This window comes from Phodopus roborovskii, unplaced genomic scaffold (assembly GCF_943737965.1).
Source record: "Phodopus roborovskii unplaced genomic scaffold, PHOROB, whole genome shotgun sequence".
NCBI classification, from domain to species: Eukaryota; Metazoa; Chordata; class Mammalia; order Rodentia; family Cricetidae; genus Phodopus; species Phodopus roborovskii.
This window is the reverse complement of record NW_026126578.1, coordinates 11,309,240-11,334,422: the sequence shown is the minus strand read 5'-3', so window position 1 is coordinate 11,334,422 and position 25,183 is coordinate 11,309,240. Positions and strand designations below refer to the sequence as shown.

General features: G+C 42.7%; 2 protein-coding genes across 17 annotated transcripts in view; one reads left to right on the top strand and one right to left on the bottom strand.

Moving 5' to 3' along the window:
* The window catches only part of Dcp1b (decapping mRNA 1B), a 38,234-nt gene that overhangs the window by 2,563 nt on the left and 10,488 nt on the right, over positions 1 to 25,183 (bottom strand). For 2 of the 3 annotated variants that reach the window (XM_051203682.1, XM_051203680.1), the window contains 4 exons: positions 11,787 to 11,853; positions 9,857 to 9,992; positions 5,065 to 5,193; positions 2,212 to 3,057 (listed from right to left, as the gene is read on the bottom strand). In XM_051203682.1, coding sequence (XP_051059639.1) covers positions 2,212 to 3,057; positions 5,065 to 5,193; positions 9,857 to 9,992; positions 11,787 to 11,853 — 1,178 coding nt within the window. The remainder of the gene's footprint in view (positions 1 to 2,211; positions 3,058 to 5,064; positions 5,194 to 9,856; positions 9,993 to 11,786; positions 11,854 to 25,183) is intronic. The other variant, XM_051203681.1, reaches the window with a different exon arrangement.
* Cacna1c (calcium voltage-gated channel subunit alpha1 C) overlaps positions 14,821 to 25,183 on the top strand; it is a 614,413-nt gene continuing 604,050 nt past the window's right edge. For all 14 annotated transcript variants that reach the window (XM_051203679.1, XM_051203665.1, XM_051203667.1 and 11 more), the window contains exon 1: positions 14,821 to 14,995. In XM_051203679.1, coding sequence (XP_051059636.1) covers positions 14,857 to 14,995 — 139 coding nt within the window. In that variant the 5' untranslated portion in view covers positions 14,821 to 14,856. The remainder of the gene's footprint in view (positions 14,996 to 25,183) is intronic.

Genomic DNA, 25,183 nt, shown 5'->3' with positions numbered 1-25,183 from the left:
GAGGTGATCTGCTCACAGCACAGACATGCACACAAGGCAGGGTTAGGAAACAACCCACAGCAGAGCTCCAGAGATGCAAGGCCCTGTTCACAATGGTGGTAGAGGTGCTCAGTGGGAATCATCCTGGATCCTGTGGGTGGGAAGGGCTGACAGGTCTGTTCCTGTTCTACCCTCAGGGGCGACTACACAGCTCTGGAACCACCTGTGATGCCATGACCTCTGTGTATGAAGCTAGACTCCCGGTGAGAGTTTAGTTTTCAGGCCACATACATTTAGGATTGCTGGATTACTCAGCACTAGCTGTCCACTGCCCTGCCCTGAGGTCCTATCACCGGTAGGAGTGGCAGGATATGCTCGTCAGATGCACACTCAGCTCTTCAAGGAGACACCTCCCCTGTGACTAGGAGGAGCTGTTATTTGTGGGTTTGCCCCCTCTGGTCCTTCCTTGTTTATCTACAGAGAGCATGCCTTCTGCTTCTCCTGGCTGCTATGGGGGGTAAGGACAGGGTGAGGGTGAGGATAAGGGGGCAGATAATGGGATGAAGAGCAAGGACTGGACACATGGATCCTGGAGCATCATGGCCCATCTGTCTGCCGAGTCTACCTAATCCCCCTGGCTGGCAGGTCTAAAACCAAGTTTTCAAATGGCTTTCCCAATTATGCAAGTGACATTCTGAACTGGGTCTGACTGACTCCTACAGCTACCATGTGCCTCTAACTCAGGTGACAAAGGTACCTTACTTCTCAGCCTCAGAGCACTCCAACACTCACGCGAAGGAAACAGAGAAGCAGCAATTTAGACTTGGCTGTAATTTTATCATCACTCCCTTGGCATCTTTGGGGGCAGAAAATGGCCTAGAGGAAGACAGGCTCTTGTTTCATTTAGCTTTCCCTATTTGCTAGCCCAAGGAGAGGAGTTGAAAGCTGATGCTCCCAAAGGGAGGAGTCACAGAGTCATGGGGGAGCACAGCGTGGGCTGATGGAATGTACACGTTCCTTATTTGGTTCTTGACATTTGTGAGAACTAAAAACAAAGAAAATTGTATATGCAGAGATCTAAGTCTGGTTATTAGCTCTGATTTTCTTATTCTAAACCATCAAAGAGAAATGAAAACAGACATTTAAAAGGGGGTCAACTCTGCACTGCTGTGAGAGTGAGGACATTTGCAACAGGAAGCCTCTGCATCTGTGATTTAATAAAAACAAACACCTAGACTTGGTCTTCACACCTAAACAATGGTTTGTGCCCTGGGCCTTTGTTTTTAAAATGTGAACAATCTCTAAGGAGCTACTAGTGATAAAACATGTCAAAAAAACCTTAACAGTGTTATGATATCTCTATATCCATCCATCCATCCATCCATCCATCCATCCATCCATCCATCCATCCATCCATCCACTTACCTACCTACCTACCTACCTACCTAAATAAATAAATAAATAAATAAATAAATAAATTAGGGGTAAATTTCCAATCTTTAAAGTCAGCAGGTTTTCAGGGATTCTGTGCCAATCCAAGGGAAACAGCTGATCAGACCTTCAGATGCCACTATAGGCAAACAATCAACAGACCCTGGTTCTGACTGTCCCAGTTGTGATGGGTACAGACAACTTCCCTCCCAGAAAGATCCACTATTTCTAGAACTGACACTATGTTCCCTGCTCTGGCAATTTGTGGGTGGTACACTTGTTTCACAATACTGATCACCTAGAAGGCAATAAAAACAGTAGCATCTTTACTGCTATGTCTGTTTACTTCAGGAACCTACAAGGTTGTTGGATTTAGATGTGGAGTCTGCTTTCTCCACCATTGCATAATAAAGTGGCTACTAACATGTAGGGAGTGCTCAAAATCATGCGTGGAGCCAATGAGCACACAATGATCAACCATAAGATGAAAGCCAAGAATCAGCCAAAATGTAGAGCCAACTGCCATGGGTCTTCATAGTCAAAGACTAGGAGTTTTTCTATATCTGGGCTGGTCTCCAGGCCTTATGACACTGTAAACCATCTCTCTAAGTGGCAGAGGACACCAGACTGTAAGCAGAGAGGAGCTTCTCTTTCCAGGCGGAAAGGCAAGGTGAAAGACAAAGAGACACACTGAAGGGATTTGGGTAGCTGTTCTAAACGGAAACCCACGTGACACACGCTCCCTGTGGCAGAGCCAGTATCACTGCATTACCATAGTGGCAGCTCCTAGTACATATTTACCTGAGGAAGAGGAGCCTGTTTCTCCATGCTGGATGTCTTGTTGGCCCAGGCTTCCAAGGGCTTTTCTGTCCCCGAGCCATGGGCTGACACGGGGAACCTGGCTGCCAAGGCTGGCCGGGGGGCTGCCTGTAGCTGCTGCCCCTGATGTACGACCTGAAGCTTTCTTAGCAGCTCCCCAGTAGGGAGCACACCGGGGCTGCTCTCCTGGCAGCCTGGGAGGGAGAGCGCTTGTGCTGGCAATGCACACTGCTCCTTCCTAAGAGCCTGATGTCCTGGTGTGGGAGGAGGAAGGGGGCCAGTGAAATACACCATCTGTGAGTGCTTCACACTTTGGCATGGAGCCACCTGAGGGGCCACAGCCGGGCTGGCAGGTACACAGGGCTTATACTTATGCGCTGCTCCAGAAGCACCTTGAAGCTGCTCTAGCAGCTTGTGGCTTCTGCAAGTGCTCTGTGCACAGTGTGCAGTCCCACCGTTCCAGGGGGACCCCAGGTGGACAGGACCGGGGAGAAGTCCCCTTGTATGACTGGGGCTGCCACTCTCACAGGGCCACTGCTGAGGGTGCTGTGGCAGTGGGTGTAGCCCCGTGCTCCCAACCATGAGTTTCTGAATGGCTGGGCATAGTTGCTTCTCCACGGGGAGTGAGAGCCTTCTGGGATTTTCATAGGACAGGGGGCATGCAAGTCCTTGATGAACGGGAAGCTGCTCTTGCTGGTGGTGGTGGTGGTGGTGGTGATGGTGGTGGGTGAATGTCCCAGAGGGTTTCAGAGTTTCATGACACGGAGCTTTGTCTTGTTTCCCAAATAGAGCTGTCAAAGATAAGTGTTGGGGCTCAGGGTCCGAGGTCTGGGGGGGAAAAGATATCCAAAAATAGGTTCACAGAGTTTGGTTATGGGAGGGGGAGGCCGTGAAGCATAACTCAGCTAACTGTTAGTTTCCTCTATTTATAAAGGATCAATGACAGAGGTGAAATTTATTAACTCGAAAACCCTGAGACCTCTGAAATGTCTAATATCTTTACAGCATTCTGCCCTCCCTGCCCCCAAGGCTGTTGTTAGACTACAGTATCTGGTCGCTTGATTAGACAGGAATGTGATCCTTGAGGGGTCTGCAGCTCACAGATTAGGGGACAAAATTACACTCCATAGTATAAGATTGCCCATACTTCATGGTAACCTATCTCTATAGCCTGGGTCCATCTAAGGTTGCTGAGAACAAAATGTACTGGACATACGCAGGATGTAAGCTCCTGGTTCCTAGCAGCTTCCACAGCATATAGAGAGCTAAGGCCAGAAAGAAATGAGTACTTTAATCTAACATGCAAGGACCAGGCGTACACGATGCCGGGGCCCGGCCACTACACCACTCCTGCCCTCCTTGCCCCTGAGCCAGCCCTCTTTCGCACCTTCTGCTTGAAAACACACGGTCCATTCTTAAGTCAATGTGTCTTGGTTTATCTACTAGAATGAAACCGATTCTTGTGGCAAGTAAAAAAAGCTAAAATAAGTTAGAAAACACTTCTTTTTTTTGAAAAATTGAAAATGAGACTTTCATTAGTCAAGTCATTTTATGCCTTTGGTTCATGCTCACTTTCAGAACCTATTTAGACTAATCCCTTGAAAGCCACCTCTTTATTTAGGAATAACAACTATGATGAAGGAACAGACACGTTTCCTTACAATCAACAGTGGGCCCTGCTAAGTAGCAAATTTTGTCTCTGCTGTACAGTCCTGAACAGCACACCACACACATAGCGCCACAGGCCTGTGGGGCTTTGACTACTCTCGGGCCCAGAGTTAACCCACAGCAGGGACTCTATGCTGCGCACCCAGGGCCAGGCATTGCTCTTAGTACAGGGCAGTGCTCAGAAATGTTACATTTTACTGTGCTGCCATGATGGCTGCTCCTCCAGTGGCCTGAGAAGTCACCTGTCCCAGAAGAATATGGGCCATGAGGTTATGCTTCGGTCTCTCCTGACACTTGCTGTTTTAACAATCTATGATCTTCTAAGGTGTCTCAGCTCATGGGCCACGAGCCCAGCATTTGGTAAATCCAACAGTCCCCGAGAAAGGGCACCCGTGCTGCACAGTTCATGCATGCTGCAACAAGACTCTGCCTTTCTCCCTGATCTTCTGTGTCCTTCGGCAGTGCCAGGCCCTCCCCTGCAGTTCCAGGGTAAAGTTCTTTGGGAATCCCAGAGAGGACACGGGTAAAAGCAGACAATTTCCCCAGTGTCCGTAGTTACTCCAGGTTATATACTCAGATTGGGAGATCTGGAGCCAGCAGCCTCAGGTGAGAGAAAACATATGACATTTTTCTTTCTGAGTCTGGGTTACCTCACCTCAATAGTATCTTTCTGGTTTTACACATTTACCTACAATTTTCATGATTTCAGTTTTCGTTATAGCGCAACAGTATCCCATAGCATATATGAACCACATTTTTGTTATCCATTCATCAGTTGCAGGACATTTAGGGTGTTTCCACTTCCTGGCTATTGTGACTAGAGTGACAAAGAACTACAGTCACTTAAGAGTGCAGCCCGAGAAACTGTCTCCTCCAGGAAAGAGCACACGCACTGGCTATCCAATACCAAATGGGCAGCGCTGCAGACATGTGCATAGAGCAACACTGTACACACACATGTGACAAATAACCTGGACCGAACAGGTTGTATTTATATATTTAGGAATATATACCATTTAGGAATTAAATAGAGGCCATTAATTTGAGAGAAGGCAAAGGGAATTTACAAGGGAAGGGTTGGAGGGAGGGAAGGAGGGAACAAATGTAATTATATTTTAATTCCCCAAATTGAAAAATATGTTAAAAAAAAAAGCAGAAGATGCATACCTTGTTGGGTGGGGGTTCTTGTGGCCTCCCGCTGCCACTGGGTCTCACGGGGACAGGTTTGATAAGCTTAGGGTTGTCACAAATGGCAGAAGAACTGGTTATCTGTTTTGGCTCAGAACAGGTCTTACACTGGAATGGAAAAACACAAATACTTCATTTTTGATCTGAATAAAAGAAGCTGGAGTGTTTTTACACTCTTTCTTGCTTATCTAATTGGTAGATGGCTATTTTTTAAATAAGTTTTCATGCATGAAGGATAATCTCTTCTGAAGGAAACTGTGTTTGTGTGTAATTCAGTTAGACCCAAGCACCCGCATGCTCTTGGATAGCTGGAAGGCTATGTACACATTTGCTTAAGAAGAAATAGTTTAAAACAACCAATCTAATAAGTTCCAATGGTAAGCAATCACAGAGTGCTGGGAGCTGCTAAAAATATTTAACCCAAGCATCTAAACCTGTTTGGTCCACAAACTAAAAAGTAATGCTATCTCAAACCACTGATTTAAAAATTGGTAACACCATTTTTATCTAATAGATGACTTCTTGCATAAACAGGATAATTTAAATGAAGTGTTCTAAGCCACTCCACAACAAATTAGAATTTTATAAACAGACAGGACAAGCCTCATCATTTCAAATACTGACTCATTATCACCTGTTAATCTAACCAACCGTGCAATCGCTAGCAGTAGGATTCATAACAAAACTGCCTGGCAACAATGCTGTGGTTTATTTTGTTAAAACATCAAATAAAACAATACAACAGGACCTTCCACGCTGCAGACTCTCTGGAGCATTTGCTTCAGCTGCCCAGCCAATGCCTCATGCCTGAAAATAGTCACCGTTTCTGACAAGGCATGAGTGACAGGCCCCATCTCATCCCGGGAGCCCCAGCGTTATTGAGGCATATTCTCTTATTCTAGCACACTGGGCTTGGGTTAGTTGTCACTGTGTGCACCTGTCTTTGAGATCAACCACACAAAAGTCTAACTGTATTTTCCAAGAGTTCTGTCAATTCTTTGGCCATTAGGCATTAGCACTGAATAGAATGTGGAATTGCTTTTAGGTCATAAAATGTTATTTTTGCATTCATCTCAAGTGAGTGACAGTAATGGGTGGTATTGCTGCATGGGTCGACTGCTGTCTTCCTTAGAGCAGGGGAGCAAGGCGAGGCAAGAACACGTAAGACCCCGACTTACAAAGTGCTGGCTAGAGGAGCTGTCGGTAGTCCCTCACGCCACTTACAAAGATGTGGTGTTAATTCTACAGAAAGGAAACTGACATTCTCCCACCTTCCCTTTGTGCTGAGGTAGCTCTGCCTCCCATTGTACATCACTCCTTAGATATGTTTTTCCCCTTTTCTTTTTTAGACAGGGTCTCACTACACAGTCCAGTCTGGATTCAAGATGACAACCCTAATCATAGGGAAATGGTAATCAAAGTTACAATGAGACCTCATATCATTCCAGGTAGAATATGCAAGCTCAGAAAGGAAAAAGAGGGGCTGGAGAGATGGCTCAGAGGTTAAAAGCACTTGTCGCTCTCCCAGAGGACATAGGTTTGGTTCCCAGCACTCAGGACCATCCATAACCCTAGTTCCAGGAGATTTGATTTCTAAGGGACCCAGGCACACATATGTTGCATACATATAAAATAAACATATATTTTTTTTTAAAGTCAAAAGATAATAAAGTGTTGGTGTGCTGTGGAGCAAAGGGAATCCTGGTACAGTACTGTCGTCAATCTGTGTAGAAAATAGTACCAAACAAAAACAAAAACAAAACCCACCAAAAAATGTAATCAGCAGAAGACCTGCCAATTCCACTTCTGGGCATACAACTGAAGAGTATGAAACCATAATGTCCAAGAGAGATCCATACATGTCCACTGCAGCACCATTTATAACAGCCAAGACATGGATCAGTTAAATGTTTGTCAACAGATAGATGGATATAAAGTATAGGAGCCTTTTGAGGATGTTCCTTATTGCGGGTCATGCTGGACATGTAATCGTGTATAATGATGATCTATGGCTAATGGTGAAGAGAGGGAGAGAGTGTGAACTAAATTCAAACAAATCAAAACTATTACTGTCTTTCCTTTGAGAGTACTCACACACCAGTACCTGCCTCTGACACTGATATTAGAGCGTGCGTGTGTGCATATGTGTTGTATGTGCACATGTGTGTGTATAGTCACAAACAAGCCACCGTTCATATGTGGAGGTCAGAGGCAGCTTTCAGAAGTCAGTCCCCTCTTTCTGTCATGTAGGCAGTGGGTTCTAGGAACAAATTGAGGTCTTTGAAGGTCCAGGAATTAAATCCAGGGTTCAGGCCCCCTTTGCTCACCAGCCATCTCACAGGCTCACACTGGTTAACACTCTGTCTACAGTCTTGTTATGTGAACTCTTGACTCCTCAGCTTTCTATAACATGGTCTTCGTGGTATTCTATAAGCATGTGAAACTGACATCTACTTCCTGGAAGTGACTTCCTGCCTCTCCTCCCCTTCCCTCCTCTCCACCCATACAAGATCAGACTTTCCAGGTCGGTTTCCAGTCCTGCCTGTCACATGAGTAGAGCCCAACCTCCCCAGCTAGATGTAGCTGGCTCTCATGTACACATGCCGCATTTCAGACATACACAGACAGTGTACAGGCCATCAGTAAAATGGGCCTGGCATGAAGAAGTGGGAAATGGACAAAGTAATAAAGAACAGGATTTTCCCCTCAGAATTCTTCTTGTGAAGTGTATCTCCATTTTTGGACATGTTTAAGAAGATGCAGTGGAGATGTTAGGAAAGAATTTCATGTCTCTTGATAAGGATTAAATGAACTTCTGAGATCCCTTCTGCCTCTGGAATTTGGTGGGGAATTCAGTCTTATTTTTAAATTGAATTGAAAAGTTAAATTTGTGTAAATTAAGGCATATAATACACATAATGTTTTGATACATACATACATTGTGGAATGCCTACATCAAGCTAATGAATGTATGTATTACCTTATATACGCAGCATTTTGTGGTGAGAACACTTAAAAAATCTACTCTCTATACCTTTCCATTATGTTGTTCTTTTCACTCTCAAAGTATAATCTACCAAGACTTTTCAGTTCAAACATTTTGGCTTGAAGTCATGATTTTCCTAATGATGTTATAATGTAATAAGACATAACTTTCTTATTTTTCTTACCTACTTATTAATTCCAAGATTATTTTTTTCTTAACTTTATTTTATTTTGCCCATTACGCTAGAGAGTGTTAATCTTTCTTTCTTCCTTTCTTTCTTTTTGAGAGTGTTAATCATTTATGTATCAGTTTTTAGGGGACACCTAGTTTTCAGGTATGAATATTCGCAGTTGTTACATTTCATTTTGTTTGTTTTGGTTTTGGAGACAGGGTTTCTTTGTGTAATAGCTCTGGCTGTTCTGCAACTCACTTTGTAGATCGGGCTGGCCTTGAACTCAAGAGACATTACCTGCCTCCCAAGTGCTGGGATTAAAGGCGTGTGCCACTACTGGCTGGCTTTTTGTTTTGTTTTGTGGTTTTTATATTTTTTAAAATTTGCAAAATGTTAATTTTTATATAGTTGAAATTAATTTGAGTTTTAAGGCATAGTTAAGAAGAATTCTTTTTCCCTAGATTGCAGAGTAATCTAGGAATTTTCTAACACATTTGAGATTTATCCTGGATGTGGCTTAAGGCAGTTTGGATTTTGTACTTTTCTGAATGGGTACCAGATGACTCAACACTGTTTCCTTAAGAACCCATTCATATAACCCAGAAACAGTTCATATCATAAACTTGACCTATAATTGCATCTAAATCTGGCTTTAGCTATCCTGTTGGCCTATCTGGCTATTATGTATGAATACCAACAATCTACAGCATCCTACATATGCATATCCAATTTTAACAGTCCACAGTATCCTAAATTTTCATAACTATTTTTTAGCATCAAGTAGAGCCTGCTTCATGGCTCCCTACTCTACCTCTGGTCAATATGGCTGGTTTTTATAGCCCCCCCCCACACCCCCATTCCTCAATACCCTAAAGCCCATTTCCCCCTTACAATCAGCTTGTCTGTTCCAGGAAAAGGAGAAGAAAAGGAAACAGCAGCATTTATTAGAAATCACCTCAGACTCACAGACTAAAGGAGAACTGACAACTTTACATTCAATCTTCTTAATCCTCAGCTAAGAACCGGACATATACTTACGTTTGTTCAAGTCTGCTTTTGTGCTTTTTGTTTTGATTTACTTATTACCTTTTATTTATTCATCGGGGAGGGGTGCCGCAGCACATGTGTGGGGGTCAAAAGAGGACAACTCATGGAGGTCAGCTCTCTCCTTCCACCATATGGGTTGCAAGGATCAAACTCAGGTCATGAGGCTTGGTGGCAGGTGGCCTGACCCACTGAGCTGTGTCGTTGGGGTCCATGCTTTGTGTTTTTGTGATAGGTCTCACTACTTAGTGAGGTCTGGGCTGAAATGCACCATCTTCCTGCTTCAGCTTCCAAATTCTGGGATTACAGGCCTGCCCCGCCAATGAAGACATGTTACATTTACATGTTACCACTGTGAATGTAGTAAGTCCTCTAACCAAATACTATTTGTTTGTATGAAGGCTGTTGATTTCTTAGGCTTTTAATTTACTGTAGAAAACAGTCTATAGCCTACTACAAACAAATAGACCTTGATTTATCCCAACTGAATTTTGAAGAGCCTTGAGTCTTTCTCGGTGACAATTGTGTCACAGTGGTAAGTACAATCATAAGGAAGGACAGAGACTCACCTTAGTGTACTCATCTTTGGCCTTGGTGAGCATCTGTAAGATGTCTACTTCTCTGCCCTCTCCTGAACTCAGGCTCACTGGGGAGGATTCTGTTCCAGCTCCATGACAGGCTTTCAACTGTTCACATTGAGTGAGGCTAGAAAAACAAGGGAAATGAGTATCAGGAAACCATCGAAAACCAGTGCTATCACTGCAGTTCTCTCCCGGGTGTTTTCATCCCATTAGAGACATCTTAGAAAGACGCTCAGGCTTTTCAAACAGAAAATGAGAGATGAGGTCTTGAGCCAGCTGGCCACATATGCAAATCCAGAGGAGGAGCCAGCAAGCCACGACTGTGGGCCACAGCCTGCCATACCTGTTTTTGTAAAGAGGACAACAAACACAGACTGCTCATTATTGGACACATCAGTCACATCATGGATGCTTTTACACTGTAGTGGCAGAACTGTCCCTGAACATGGAGGAAACTTTACAAAGACCAACATTCAACAGGGATAACTGGCAAGGGGGACCGGACCACCTCAGAGCCTACAGTTCTCTGGCAATCTGGAGGTATCACAAAGGTCTCACCCTAACACTGACCACATGGTCTTAGATGATGCAGGGAAACATCAGAAAATGCCTCTTTGTTTGCTTTGACTTTTAGCACCAATTCTTTTGTTAAAGCCCTGAAGTTAATGGTAAAGTAAGACTGGTGAAGTCACAGAGAGATTTTATTCGAACTAGAGAAGGGATCTGAATCCACACAAATCAACTGCTCATTGGTAGTAATGATCACTCATTTCCCTGCCTGAGCTGTTAGGCAGTCACCACAGAATGCTACCAACTTTACCATGACCTCTTGGTTGAGCGACAGGGTATTTTTTAATCCATATGAAATCCTGCTATTAATATCCCTTGAACAACTTACAACAACATGAAATGTTTAAGGAACTAGTTGTTATGGTGGTAAATACCAGTTTGAACACACTTAATCACCATCTGTGACTTGAGCTGGTTGCCTAAAATTAGCTTTCACAAGTGAGAATTTCAGGAGTCAATTTTATTTATAAAAATGTGTTCTCTGGTTTTCATTTCCTTGGTGGCCGCAGCGGGGGGTGGGGGGGTGAGGTGGTGAGGTGGGGAGTGGGGGTGTGTGGGGGTGTCACTTTTTCATCTCACTGCCCCTGGATTTAGAATTGAATACTGGCTCTTTGCAGACAGAGCATCTCATCCACATGGGGAACAGCTAGCCTAGGCAGAGACCCAGCTTCATAAACTCACTCCATTCTGAGGCTCTTGGCCATTTGCATAAACAGCAGCAAAACTGAGCAGCCATGTTCATAACTGATCAGTCCATCAATGTCACCCTGGCCTCCTTTTGGTGCAAACCAGGGAGGCTAAGAGTAAGAAAGTCTAATAGCAACGTAGAAGCAGTTCAGAACCAGCATGCAAAAAAAGAGATAAATAATGAGAGGGGAGAGAGAGAGAGAGAGAGAGAGAGAGAGAGAGAGAGAGAGAGAGAGAGAGAGAGAGAGAGAGAGAGAGAGAGATATATTGTGCACTGATAGCTAAACTAACAGGGACTTTGACTTTCCCAGGCTCGGGGATAGCCTTTCAGGATGACTCTGCATGTTTTTGTTTTCAACTGATGGACACATCCAGAGAAAATACTACTTATTTACAAATGAAGAAAATCTCCACATGGAACCAAACCACTCACAGCATGTGAGGCAGAACAAGGCACATTATTCCAACTGTGGACCTAGAGAAAGTCAGCAAACCATTTCTTACTCCTTTTTCATTAAGTAAGCAGTGTCCAGTGTTTTGGGATCATGTTGAAGATGATGGCTGAGAAACAATTCCTGGTAAAGCTAGTGTTGCTTCACACACTTAGAAATATGAGTCAAAGCCCCGGGTAGTAGGAAACTCTTGGCCTTTTACTACTTACTTTTTCATCAGTTTTGCAATTCTTTGGCACTCTTCCTTATCATAAAACCAAATGCCATAAATGGACACTGGGAAGAAAACACATCAAACAAGCCATAAGCATCTTCAAAGTCACACAGTGAAAGAGATTCCCTTTCTGTCTGAGAGGAAAATACATAATAACCAGTTATGGAAGGAATTCACTCAATCAGTGATTAAATAAATGGAACCAGTCATTGCAGTTACATGTCAAAAAGAAGAGCGTCGATGCTGGGAGTGAGTGCCGATGAGTCTGCACAGCGAAGCTGCTTCCTTGACAAGTGCAGCCTCTAGCTCAACAGGCACTTGGTAAATGCTTCTCACATGAGTGGCTACAGACTGAAAATGAGATCAGGATTTCTAAACTTCTTGGCTTTGAGATTTCATTGTTTCTATATTCCATTTGCACATTTCACAAACACATTTCATCTTTATTTTTAAATATTCAGAAACCTGATGCTCAAATTATGCCTAGAAACCTCCTTCCCTCTCCTTCTCCAAAGAATATGTTAACTGAAAAATTGGCAGTGAGTTATTAGGATTGGGAACCAGAAAAAATTTATTTTAAAAATAAATTTCATCTTAAAATGTCCATACAGAAAATTTACAAATGTTGGAAGGTTAGGCACGACTATTGTGTAACCATTTAGCAATGAGCAGAGATATAGTATAGTTGTGATTGATTCATTTAATAATTTTTCAAATAAGTTGTCTATTAAATTTAGCATATATTTAGCTCCATAACTTCTGTAATGGGGGCTAAAACAATTGTAAGGTACATCTGTAAATATCCAGTTGAGGTTCTCATCTTATATGCAAATAATCATATAAATAATACATGAACTACATGAACAATAAAAATAACTTCATTGAAAACAGCAGCAATATGATGATAGAGCAATGAAAATTAGAAAAAAGTATTTGAAAGGCAAACAAAAAATTTAAACTTTCAAAGCGTTTAATTATTTTGTACAAAGATAGCTGTGATAGTCTAAGAACACCCTTTTCTGCTCATTCATCTTACTAATGCCCAGATAGGGACTTTCTGCCTCAGAACAACACTGATATAAATATCCAAAGGCACAGAAAATGTCTTTTTAAATGCTATTTTAAGCAGGTATCAAAAAGAGGCTTTATGAATCCAGACCACCAACTTGCAAAAAAGTCATCACTGAGACTTGAAACTTCATTTTTGTACTGATCAAGTACATGCAAAATATTTTTTAAAAAAAAGCTTTATTGCAGTGTGTGTGTGTGTGTGTGTGTGTGTACAGGCCAGACAGGGTGTCAGATACATTGGAACAGCAATTGCAGGTAGCTGAGCTCCCAGATGTGGGTGCTGGGAACCAAATCTGTTCCTCTGGAAAAGCAGAAAATGCTCTTATCCTTGAGTCCTCTCTTCAGTCCATGTATGCAGAACCTTTATCTCAGAGACCTACATATCGAAGGGCAAAGGGAGATGAAGTCCCAGGCTTTTTCAACCAGGTTACTCTCTGAGATAGAAACACACACATATCTGTCCGCAGTGCTATGACAAATCTAAGAAATATGAGAATACCAGTATTCTCCAATCAGTGTGCTATGATTGCTTTCACATCAAAATAAGCCCTTTGCATCAAGATTAAATGTGTTTATGGAAACTGAGATTTAAGGTTACTTCCCATCTACCAGAAGTCACTCCTCACTCAGACTCCCCAGACTCCTGTCCTTTTATTCTTGTATGGTCACGTTGGATCGCTAGCACTCAGCCCTTGAGGAATCTACACAGAATCTGCACATCTGCATGGATCACTAGCACTCAGTCCTTGAGGAAATCTATACAAATCACTAGCACTCAATCCAAGAGGAAGCTACATGGATCGCTAGAATCTACATGGATCACTAGCACTCAGTCCGTGAGGAATCTACATAGATCACTAACACTCAGCCTCATGAGCCTGACTACTTTGTCTCAAATACAGTAGGTGCTGAGGACTATTTGAGTGGTTTGACCACAGTGAAATCTTTTCTTTTTTGAAGACTTAAGTTTTCCAAAATGGTAAGTCAGAAGACCACAGTGCAACCAGAAACTAAAGCCCGGTGGCAATGGGTGTGTTACCATTAAACCACACCATCAAGCATTCCGGGACCATTCCTCCTATGTGACATTTGACATACAGAACTACAGTTCCGTAAGGGCAGGATGCCAAGGAAACTGTTGGCACAAGCAAAAGCCCTCTGACATCTTCATTACCACAAGATGATGACACACAGATTTCAGGCAGAAAAACAACAGAAAACCCTCCAATGTTAATGCAGAATAAAGGAAGTACTGGGTTTGCCATTATTCAGTACCTCATGAAGATTTATTTAGGAGGCAACATGGTTTTTAACATAAAGATAGGATCATTTGAAACATTTCTCTTTACCCAGTTAATACTTAGCTTGAACACAGGTTTAAATAGGCAAGGGAAAGGGAGGATAAAACACAAATTTCCCAGCATTCCTGACTACTAAAAGGAGCACCAAGATAGAGGACTGGCCCTGTGCTTTCTTCTCCTTAAAATAGTTTTGCAGCTCAGCGGCATCGTGAATCCATGAAGTGCACATTCCAGCTCAAGTTCTCCGTGTCGTGGGCCCAGACCTCCACCCCCACCAGGCCTATCACCCTTCCACACAAGAGGCTGTGCCAGACAGCTCGTGGTGATATACAAAGACCAGGGCTCATCAGGCCTTCAGGAGGTGATGAGCTGACAGGCTGACAGAAGCCATTTGCTTCACATTTCCATTCAAGGGCTCCACTGGGGAAGGGCTTGACTCTGCACAGGTCTGAACACAACAGCAAAGGCAGGACGATGCAGCAGAGAGGAGCCAAGAAAGGAGGCGTGCTTTCAGAATTCTAACCTGAAAGTAACAGCCTGAATTCCCAGCAGAGCTCTAGGGCTCCATGAGCTTTTACAGTCCTCAAAGGAGGCCACGGAAATCGGTTCTGAGTTGTTAAAAAGTGTAAGGGAAAATTACAAATGGACTAATTAGTTGTGAAATTAGCTGTTAGCACCCAGCTGGAAGTCACAATGATTCGAGCCTTCGTTCAGCCGTCCATCCCCCCATACCAGCCGCTTTCCAGTCACCTGTCTGAGGAGTCAGAGGGGAAGTTCAAGGGCAAGGTAATACATGAAGCTCAACTCAACTGTTTCTACATCTCTCCTGGAGGTAAGAAAAGCGTGTTGAGAGCTCCCCTGAAAAGCAGGATTCTAGAAGGTTCCCCAGCACATGTTTGTGTATGTCTGCACAATCCCTTGTGTTTAACTGGGACTACTCACCGCACCGTGGTGAAGCTCTGCTTGGTACTGCCCTTTCACCGGATGTCATGCTTGGTCAATTCCCCATAGAAAACAGCCTTTCAGTGGTAAAATACCTGCCTCCCATTGTCCTTTCAATCCCTTAAAAGAGTGCAAAATTTCCATATTATATTCCAGGTCTGAGTTTTGTGGGCAGACACAGACAAGAGTGAGTAAGCTGACTGTGCTTGATAATGGCATGGATTCTTTAGTTTCTCCAGCAGGAAACCTGAAAGCCAATCAAATTTCAATGGGCCAATTAAGGGTCATTAGAAGCAGCATCAGATGTCACTTTCATGTGCATTTGCACTTGCACACACTGACTCCCATTAGTACAGCACAGTAGTTCATTTTGGATGAATGATTACAGGACCCGCCTCATCCTGTTTATGTTCCTAATAGATGTTTTTATTTAATATGACCTTTGGAGACATTGACCATTTGTTCTCTAGTCTATGCCAAGTACTTTTCAACTCAAAACCTTTTAATAAGAATCAGGGCTAACACTTTCAAAGCAAGCATATACCCATCTAGTTAGTAAGTGGTATACAAATGTGTTAAGGGATGCATAGCAAACTTTAAATGGGAATTCTGGTTTGATTATGCTTTCTCATCTGCAAGCCTCCTGCTTTCCCTCCCTCGATTCTATCCTCCTTCCTCCCTCTCTTCACTTACTCCTGAAAAGGGGTCAGAGCATTTGTTTGCCTTCAGAAGCTCTCAGCTCTCTCTTTACTGGGCACCTGGCAGAAATCAGTTCTGCAAGCGACATGCAATTGAGAGTAACTAAAAAAAATCTAAGTCTCTTCAGATCCCACTTACGTCCTGGTCTTCCCTAAATGAGTGGAATAAGAATCTCGAACCCAGTGTATAATTGGTGTAAACACCTGTTTGGTGGACTTTGTTCAATATATATATTATTTACTGTCCCAATTGCCCAGTTCAAGCTGTCGTCTGTTTGGCCATGGTAAAGATGTCTACTTCTGGGAGGCTGGCAGAAGCACACACATAGCACCCACCCTTCTGACAATATAAGCACACTTTAGAGAAGGAGAAAGTCAGTTGTGAAGCTGCTGCAGGCACTAAGAGTGTGCAGCTCAGGGAGCCCCTCACAGGAGCCTCTGTGGCCATACAAGGCACCATGAACTAGCCACAGGGCTTTCCCAGTCTTGTTTCTCTAAACTATGCCCCCGAAGTACACAATACAATATACAATTTGATAAGCAAAGTTTCAAAAATCATTTACACCCTTTGATTTGATGTCTAAACTTGGCAGGAATTAGTCTGTGTTTGGGTTTGTGTTGATTTGATCATGGGGTGGGTGTGTGTGTGTGTGTGTGTGTGTGTGTGTGTGTGTGTGTGTGTGTGTCAGAAGACAACTAGCCAGAGTTAGTTCTCTCCTTCAATTATGTATGCTCTGGGGATAGAACTCAGGTCAGCCTTGACAACAGTACTTTGCCTACTAAGCCATCTCACCAGCCCTTTGCTCTGAGATGGGTTTTGCTTTGTAGCCTACACTGGAAGGCTATTCACTGTGTAGTCCAGGTTAGCTTTGACCTCATAGTAACCTTACTTTGTGGATTATCTGAAATGTGTGTTTTTTAAACCAGGGTTGGCCAGGACTTTCAGAATAAGAGAGGAAACAAGGGTCTGAGGGAGGGAGGGAAGCTGGAGAGACTGGTATCCCTTGGAATGTTTACAGTAGGATGCTCTAGAGAGGCACCTGAGGGCTGTGTCCTGGCTCTGTGGATGGTAACCAAGGCTGCGGCTGGCTCTGCATCGGTCCTGTACTTGTACCATCTGGAATGCCTGTGCTAAACCCCACTTCCCTTTGGCATGCTCTTTAATGCCTTTAAAGTAATGTTCTTTCATTCACCTTCCGCTCTGGCTTTGCTGACCAAACACGGACACGTCTTGTAAAACAAAATCTTCACTGGCCCTGAGCAGCTACATAGCATTGTTATCTTTGGCCCTGGGTCTGGTTCTTTTCATATGACATAGTTTTACTGCACCTCACAAATCAGCAGTCCTGATCCCATGATCTTGGGATACTGGAAGGTTCACAGCCTGTGAGAAGCGGCTGCTATTTAATGGCAACTAGTACCATCGAGCAGTGGGAGCAAACAGTAGGAAACCTGAGGAGCAAAAGCAAACTGCCCATTCCAAATAAAGGAACTATTTTAGAATGCTAATGCTGGTAAAACTAAATAGATCAAAACCTCACACCCAAAGCATTATGTTAATTTGAGTCAATATGTATTTCCAGCCATCAGTAAGAACTTGTTCCTTTAAAAGTAAAAGATGTATTTAGGTTTTAGAACGTTTCATTTATAACAAAGATTACAAGTGTCATTAGACTTCCTAATCTCCTCAGAGTCACTGTCCTCCTCACTGGGGAAACTTGACAAGGTCAGAGCAATTTCACCATACACTAAATTCCTCATTTTATTTCTCTCAGGGGAAAGTTACTTTATTTACTCTAAGAGGTTTAACAGATTAAAGAAATGCCTAAAAAAATTAAGATGCAGGAAAACCCTAGATTGACAGTATCAGAAATAGGAACAATTAACTTTGTTTGGTTGATCACTTGTTTATCTCCACAAATACCAAATGGATTCCCTAAAACATCCTTCTATGTTTGCAAGCCTCTATTTATCCTTGAAATCCCCACTTCTTCACTCTTCCTGGGATAAACTCCCAGTCTTTTTGTGGGCCCTTGTACTGAGAGCGTCCTACTTAAGCATTTACACATCTCTCCCCTGGTCAGAGCAACAATGCGGCACAGAGAGCAGCACGTGGGGTCAGTCAACAAGTGTCTGCCAAAGACTATTACCGATAACCCTTGCCACGTTAGCATCAGCTCTGGCTTAATTAACCATCATGGACCAGACAGGCTGGGGTCCTCTGCCAAGAGATCCGCTCTACCAGAGAGTACAGGGCCTGCCTGGATATTCTAATGTTGCTGAGAGTTGATTTTGCCTCATGCACTTCACATACTTAGGTGTAAGTCTCAGTGACAGGACTTTGCAATTCAGATGTGAGATTCCAGAAAACGACACATTCCACTGACTTGGCGCTGGGCAGACACCAATGTCTTTGTTTTATGTGTGTCTATGATTGCAAAACTTCTCCCTCTGTCATTCTTCCTGCCTACTACTCCCACCAGCAACTGGGAGACAAAGAACACATTTCCTAAGAGATCACTAGGACTGTAGTGTAGCAAACAACTATGATACTCACATGCTGGTCGCATGCGGTAACAGTAACCCTGAGCTTACAAGCACCTAAGTTACCTTAATTATTCCAATAACACTCTGAAATGCTATTATCATAAATGAGTATCAACAAAAGGAAATAAATCCTGTCTCACGATTAGAGTTTGTGATGCTTAAAGCTAAATATAAAACATTTTTATACATCTAAAATTGTTCTCCTCAAAACAAAAACCCCAAAGCACAGACTTCCTCATGTTTCAGATCACTGGAAGGCTGCTAAGGTTTGGCACAGAGGCTCTGTAGCTAGTGAGGGGAGGGGTGAATCAGAAGCCCTGTACTCCTGTCACTCTGACCTTTATCTACGAGGACACAGGAGATACCAAGTGTTCCCAAAGCCCTGTATGTTGAAAACAAGTCATGTTTCAGTTCTGTTCTGAGAGGGGTTGTGTGTGGAATGATTCCAACACCAGCTCATGGCTTAATTGCTTTCTTTCTTCTGGACCCTTAAGAATGTAGAATAAACATAAGACTCCTTCTGGAATCAACACGATTATGTGAAATTATCTGGTGATTTTTGAACAAAAATCAACAATATAAAAGTAGAATGAAAAATGTACTCCAATTCTGTGCAGCCATACTGCCCATTGCCTGTATGCCGAGGCAGGGAGAGTGAAGAATGCTCCTCTCAGGAAGCATGGAGGGGAACATTCTGGAATATAGTTTCTCTGCCAAGATTTAGGCTTTTACCATAGCAAATTTGGCTTTCTCAAACAAAATACAAAAGATGGCACAACTACAAGCCATGAATGCAGCATATGAATGGGAAGATCATCTCTATGCGAATGCTTATTTCCTACTAATGCCAAGAATGGTGCATCTGTATGGCTGAGGGCAAAGCAGAAGTGACTTCATTTGGAGTTTACTCTACAGTGTCTGCACATTACCTGCAATGTGTCACTTTGCCTCACAGACTCTTCCTCACCCAAGCATGCCAATCTTATACCACTGAGTGAGCTTCAAGATACAGATCTTCTCATTAAATTCACGGAAGTCCCACCCATGAGTCCCCTAACAGTCCACAGTGGAAGTGCAGAGTCCTTATGCTGGGTGCTCTGGGTAAGGAGTATGGCTTGCCCAGGTGGTGTGGCATGCTGACAGGAACCTGTTTCAGGAACTATGATGCATGGGAACCAAGATTATGACAACTTGTACTCAGAAGTGAAATTCTGGCTTATTTGACATCTTTTGGAGCTTGCTGTAATCGACAGAATGCCAGTTTTTTACACAAATCATCTCCTTTGGAGTTTAGATACTTTCAGCATTTTCAGAGTACTGACAGAACACACGGTTAATTCTGGATTTAAGGCTAGACTGACAATTTTATCACTCAAGTTGTAGGGTAGGAGATGTGTAATGCTTAATCACTTGTTACACGGCGTGTTGGCTCTCTGGGCAAAGGGCTGTAATAAAGAGGCCAGCTTTTCACCTGGAATGGAAATGGTGACTTACAGCCTGAGTGTGGTGGTCTGAAAGAAAATGGCCCCTCATAAGGAGTGGCACTAATGGGAGGTGTGGCCTTGTTGGAGGCAGTGTGTCATTGCAGAAGGAGGCTTTGAGGTCCCACATATCCTCAATATACCACCCAGTGTGAGAGTCCACTTCCTGTTGCCTGCAGTATGTAGGACTCTCAGCTGCCTCTCCAGCACCACGTCTGCCTGCACACATGATGATAATGGACTGAACCTCTGAACTGTAATCGAGCCAGCCCCACTGAAATGTTTTTCTTTATAAGAGTTGCCATGGTCATGGTGTCTCTTCACAGCAATAAAACCCTAACTAAAACACTGAGCATGTTATAAGTTCTAACTTTCAGGAACCTTCTTCTCCTATTGAGAAGCACACTAGAGTCCTTGAAAGTTACTGAAGGCATCACTCACACCTACCACATGCAATAAGAGCCTCAATTGTATTCTGATTACAAATGAAAAGTCAAGGGCTTTTGCTCCACATTTTGTGACTTGGGTAAGTTCCCCATGAAGATCTTATATTACTTACTGGGCAGATCTGGAAGAGAAAAGCATGCTTTTGTTATTCTTGCAAATATCAAGTTTCTGTCTATAAAATGGATGTCAAGGACTTTTAGCTGTCTAATTATGTTAAAGGTGTGTATTGACCTTAGATGGCCTGAGGAGCTCAATTGCATTCATAGAATTTTCGTCTGTAAAATGGTATGCAGAGACATGCAGAGGGTGAAATGCAAAGCACAGACCTTAGAACAGTACCTGGCATGTGGAAGGCAATCAAAAGCTTACATTCAAGAAGATGGGAAGGAGGGAGGGAGGAAAGTGAAGAAGAAGCATCAGATTCTACGGCTTAAACAGGATAAAAATTACTACTTGAGAGGGCTGGAGAGATGGCTCAGTGGTTAAGAACACTTCTTGCTCTACAGAGGATACAAGTTCATTTCCCAACACCCAGATGGTGGCTCACAACCATCTATAACGCTAGTTCCAGAGAATCCAAAGCCCTTTTCTGACCACTATGCAGCAGGCTTGCATGTGGTACGCAGGTAAGATATTCATACATATTAAGGTAAATAAACCTAAAAATGAAAAATGTACTACTCAAGAGTATCAATATACCAGCTATTACTCTAAAATGGAAAATATAAGCCCAGTTGTCTATGGGCAGATAATGAGGCTCTCATTTTCCCTGCAGTGTTTTTCCATAGGGTTTGCTTTTAACCTTTCAGCTGCCTTTATACCAACCATCTGATTCTAAGGTTTGAGATTACAAATCTCAGGGCCTTAGAACCCGCTGAGCTGGAAGACTTTTATTCCTCTAAATATCTTAAAATCTAGAAGGCTTAAGAAGTCTAAATCCCATCTGAGAGGCAGAGGAAGGCAGATCTCTGTGAGTTCCCGGCCAGCATGGCCTATATAGCAAGTCCCAGACTGTCTGCCACACTAACCATGAGGTGGGAAATAGGGAAGAATTTCTGAAAGCTGGACAACCCTGTGGCCATTGTAAATCAACCACTCCAAGCAGAATATCTTCAAAGGCTTGTTTTAAGCACACTGATGTTAGAATTGGAGGCAAAATTATTCAACATTTCTCCTCCCTCCCCCAAACAGTTCTGGAGTTGGTATACAAATCATTATTTGGGCATTACTTCTAGTCTACTGTGCAAGATCCATTTATTTTTCTCGGCCCACATGGAATCACAGAACACAATTAAAATATAAGATACAGTTTCTATCCACAAGGGACTTGAAGTTTACTCCTCATGCCTATATAGTGACATTGATTTATGGTAGTGTAATGGCAGAGCAAAGGCTTTTCAGAACACATTCTATGTATAGTGAGCAATGCTCCTTCCAAGTCATGCCCAACCTTTATTTGTAAGTTTGACTTTTTTACTGCTGTTATTTATTGTGTGTGTGTGTGTGTGTGTGTGTATATATATATATATATATATATATATATATATATATATGTACACTTTAGCTAAAGTATGTACTTTATAATAGTCATCACGAAAATGCTTAAAATTATGTTTTAAAACTATCGCTCACTTGTTATACACTGTTCTGGGGAAAAGATTGCAGACATGATGTTAGAAAATTGCATCTCTGCTAGAAAATTGGCTATTTAAAAAAGTGAATTTTATGACAAAAATAAAGTCAGCGAAGATGGTAAGGGAAGACATGGGTCTCACTGGTTCTTGCACTTTCTAATCCTAGCATGGAACTCACATCACTAGGCAGCTAATTCAAGAGACCTTCAACAGGGGCCTGGGGTGTGGTGAAATGCTACAGTGCTTGTCCATCATACCCAAGGCCCTGGGGTTCACGGGAGAGGGGAAGAAGTACAGGAAGGGGGGGCAGAAGGGGTCAGAGGGAAAGAAGGGAGGGGAAAATTTTCAGAGTATAGATTTTTTTTTATTAAGTTTCCTAATCAACACTAGACTCGCACTGGTAGTGTGGCCGTTTCCTTATGGGAAATGCTTGAGACCAGAGTGTTTCAGATTTCGGGTATTTTTTTCTTCCTGTTAGAACATTTGCAGCCTTCACCTTTTACTCATCTCTAACCTGCAAACCTCAAATCTACACTTGATCTTAGCCCACCTGAGAAGAACTAAAACTCTCAAATCTAAACCTTTAGACTGTCATTTTGGCACTCAAAATACTCTGGACTTTTTATTATTTTTTATGTGTTTGGGTGTTTTGCTCCCATGTATACCTGTGTACCACCTCCATGCCCAGTGCCCACAGTTGCCAGAAGAGGGAGCTGGAGCCCCTGGAACTGAGGTTACAGATTGTTGTGGGTATTGGGAACTGAACCAGGTCCTCTAGAAGAGCGGATAGTGATCTTAGCCACTGAGCCATCTCCCCAGACCCAGTATCCTCGTTGCTAAAATAGGAAACATGGTGTTTCCAAGAAGTTACAAGAATTTAATGGGACAACCCATATACAATCCAACACAGTGCCTGGCAGACAGTAAAGCAATTTCACTCCAGATTTAATAACTCTCTTATTTGCTCTTTACATATTAATTAAAAAAAAAAAAAAGAAAACTGTTCATGGCTGTGCATGCATATAACCAAAACTCTGGCGGGAGGAGGGGAAGTATTAAAGATAGGCCAGCCATCTTAGAAAAAACAGCAAGCTTCCAGTACAGTGAGAGAACCTGTCTCAAAGTAAGAGGGCAGGAAACAATGGGGGAAGATTTCTGACATCTTCTTCTGGTCTTGCACACACTCACAAGTGCATATCCCTGCATAGCCATCCCTTTGACACACACACAGAGTGGTGATTTGGAAGAACAGCCTCCAAAGCGAATAGCACTATTAGGAGGTACGGCTTTGTTGGTACGGTATGTTTGTAGGTCTAGTCTCGTTAGAGGAAGTGTGTCACTGTAGGATAGGCTTTGAGGTACCCTATGCTCAGGGTATCACCTGTTGCCAGCAAGATGTAGGACTCTGGCACCATGTCTGCCATGCTCCCTGCCATGATGATAAAGCACTGAACCTCTGAATTGTAAGCAACCACTTCAATTAAATATTTTCCTTTATAAGAGTTGCCATGGTCATGATATCTCTTCACACACACACACACACACACACAGAGAGAGAGAGAGAGAGAGAGAGAGAGAGAGAGAGAGAGAGAGAGAGAGAGAGAGAGAAAGAGAGAGAGAGGGAGAAAGAGAGAGAGAGGGAGACTGAGGGAGAGAGAGAGAGGGAGGGAGGGAGGGAGGGAGAAACAAATACATACATACATAAATAAAAGACAGTTCACTTAGGTCAAATACCATTTCAATAAATTCCAATAAAGCTCAGCCTATAAACCCTTTTCTACAATAAATCAAACTATTTTTGTGTTTGATTAAAATTCAAAATTACTTATCAAATGGTTTTTTCTTTATTAATTAAATGAAGAGTTTGGGATTTATTTTCTACTTTCTTATTTTGCTCTTCAAGATTCACCTAATCGACTTTTTTCTTCCTCCAATGAGTCTAAAAAAATTCTCTGAGTAAACTCACTGTGAAGCAGTTCCAGACCTACCCTACTGCAATGGCAGGCACAACTCATGAGCTATGTGGCAGGGCAAAAGGCCAAGGGCCTCTGGAGGCCTGTATGGCCCCAAGGAGTCAGTGACCATGAAAACAACCTTGCATGAAGCCCGCTCCCTGACCAAAGGCATTATCGGAGGATAGAAAGCCATATGCAACTGTTACAATGACATTTGAGCTGTAAGGAACATCTGAGAGGTACCCAGACCCTGACGGCCTGCATGATAAACCTCCTGAGGAGGTTTATTTGTCAGAGGCTGAAAAGCTCTGACAAATAAACTAACCAAACAACATGCTTTAAAGGCAATCAGCATCAGATGTTAAGGAGAACAAAATGGGACAAAAATGAATGCAGAAGAGTGCAAAGACATTGCCTTCAGGTGTCTGCTGAACAGATTTCATTTTCTATATAGGGGCTCATTAGAAAAAAGTACACACAATCCCAAAGACTTCATGTTTGGTGCAGCTGGAGGTCAGAAGATGGTGTTGGCTTCCTGGAAACTATAGTGATAGACAGTTGTGAGCTGCCATATGGGTGCTGGGAATTGAAACTGGGACTTCTAGTAAAGCAGCCAATGATCTTAATTGCTGAACCATCTATTCTACATTCATTTTTGTGACTCTTTTATTAGCATTTAAATATGTTAATTTGACACAGGACAGTATTTTTTGTGTGCATGAGCCAGACATCTACTTTTAGTGTCCACACACACACACACAAGCACGTAGGCACGCATGCACGTGCGCGCGCATGCACACACACACACACACACACACACAGCTTCTCTGTATACCCAGGGCTGTCCTAGCATCATTTTTCTAAGGTGCTGACTACCTTGTTTTTTGAGACAGTCTCTCCCAGGTTTGGAGCTCATAGGTTGGCTGAGCAGTGAGCTTCAGGGAACCTCCTGTCCCTGTTTCTAAGGATTACACACATACCACTACATCCAGTTTTTTCAATGGGTTCTGGGGAATCGAACTCAGATGATAATGTTTGCACAATACATACTTTACTAACTGAGCTAGCTCCTTAGCTTGAGTAGAATATCCGTTAACAAAAGAATATAAATTCTGATATAACTATAAGCATACACTGAAGAAGCAGCAATAAACCTTTTTAAGTATTATAAAACCTTTCTTTGCATAGGGCATACTATTGGTAAGTCATGTTACAGGTTTAATAGCTCTAATTTTTTTCCTCATAAAAATTTAAGGACTAGCTAATTATGTACAATTAAGTATAGCATCATATTTAATGCATTGTTACATTCAGTT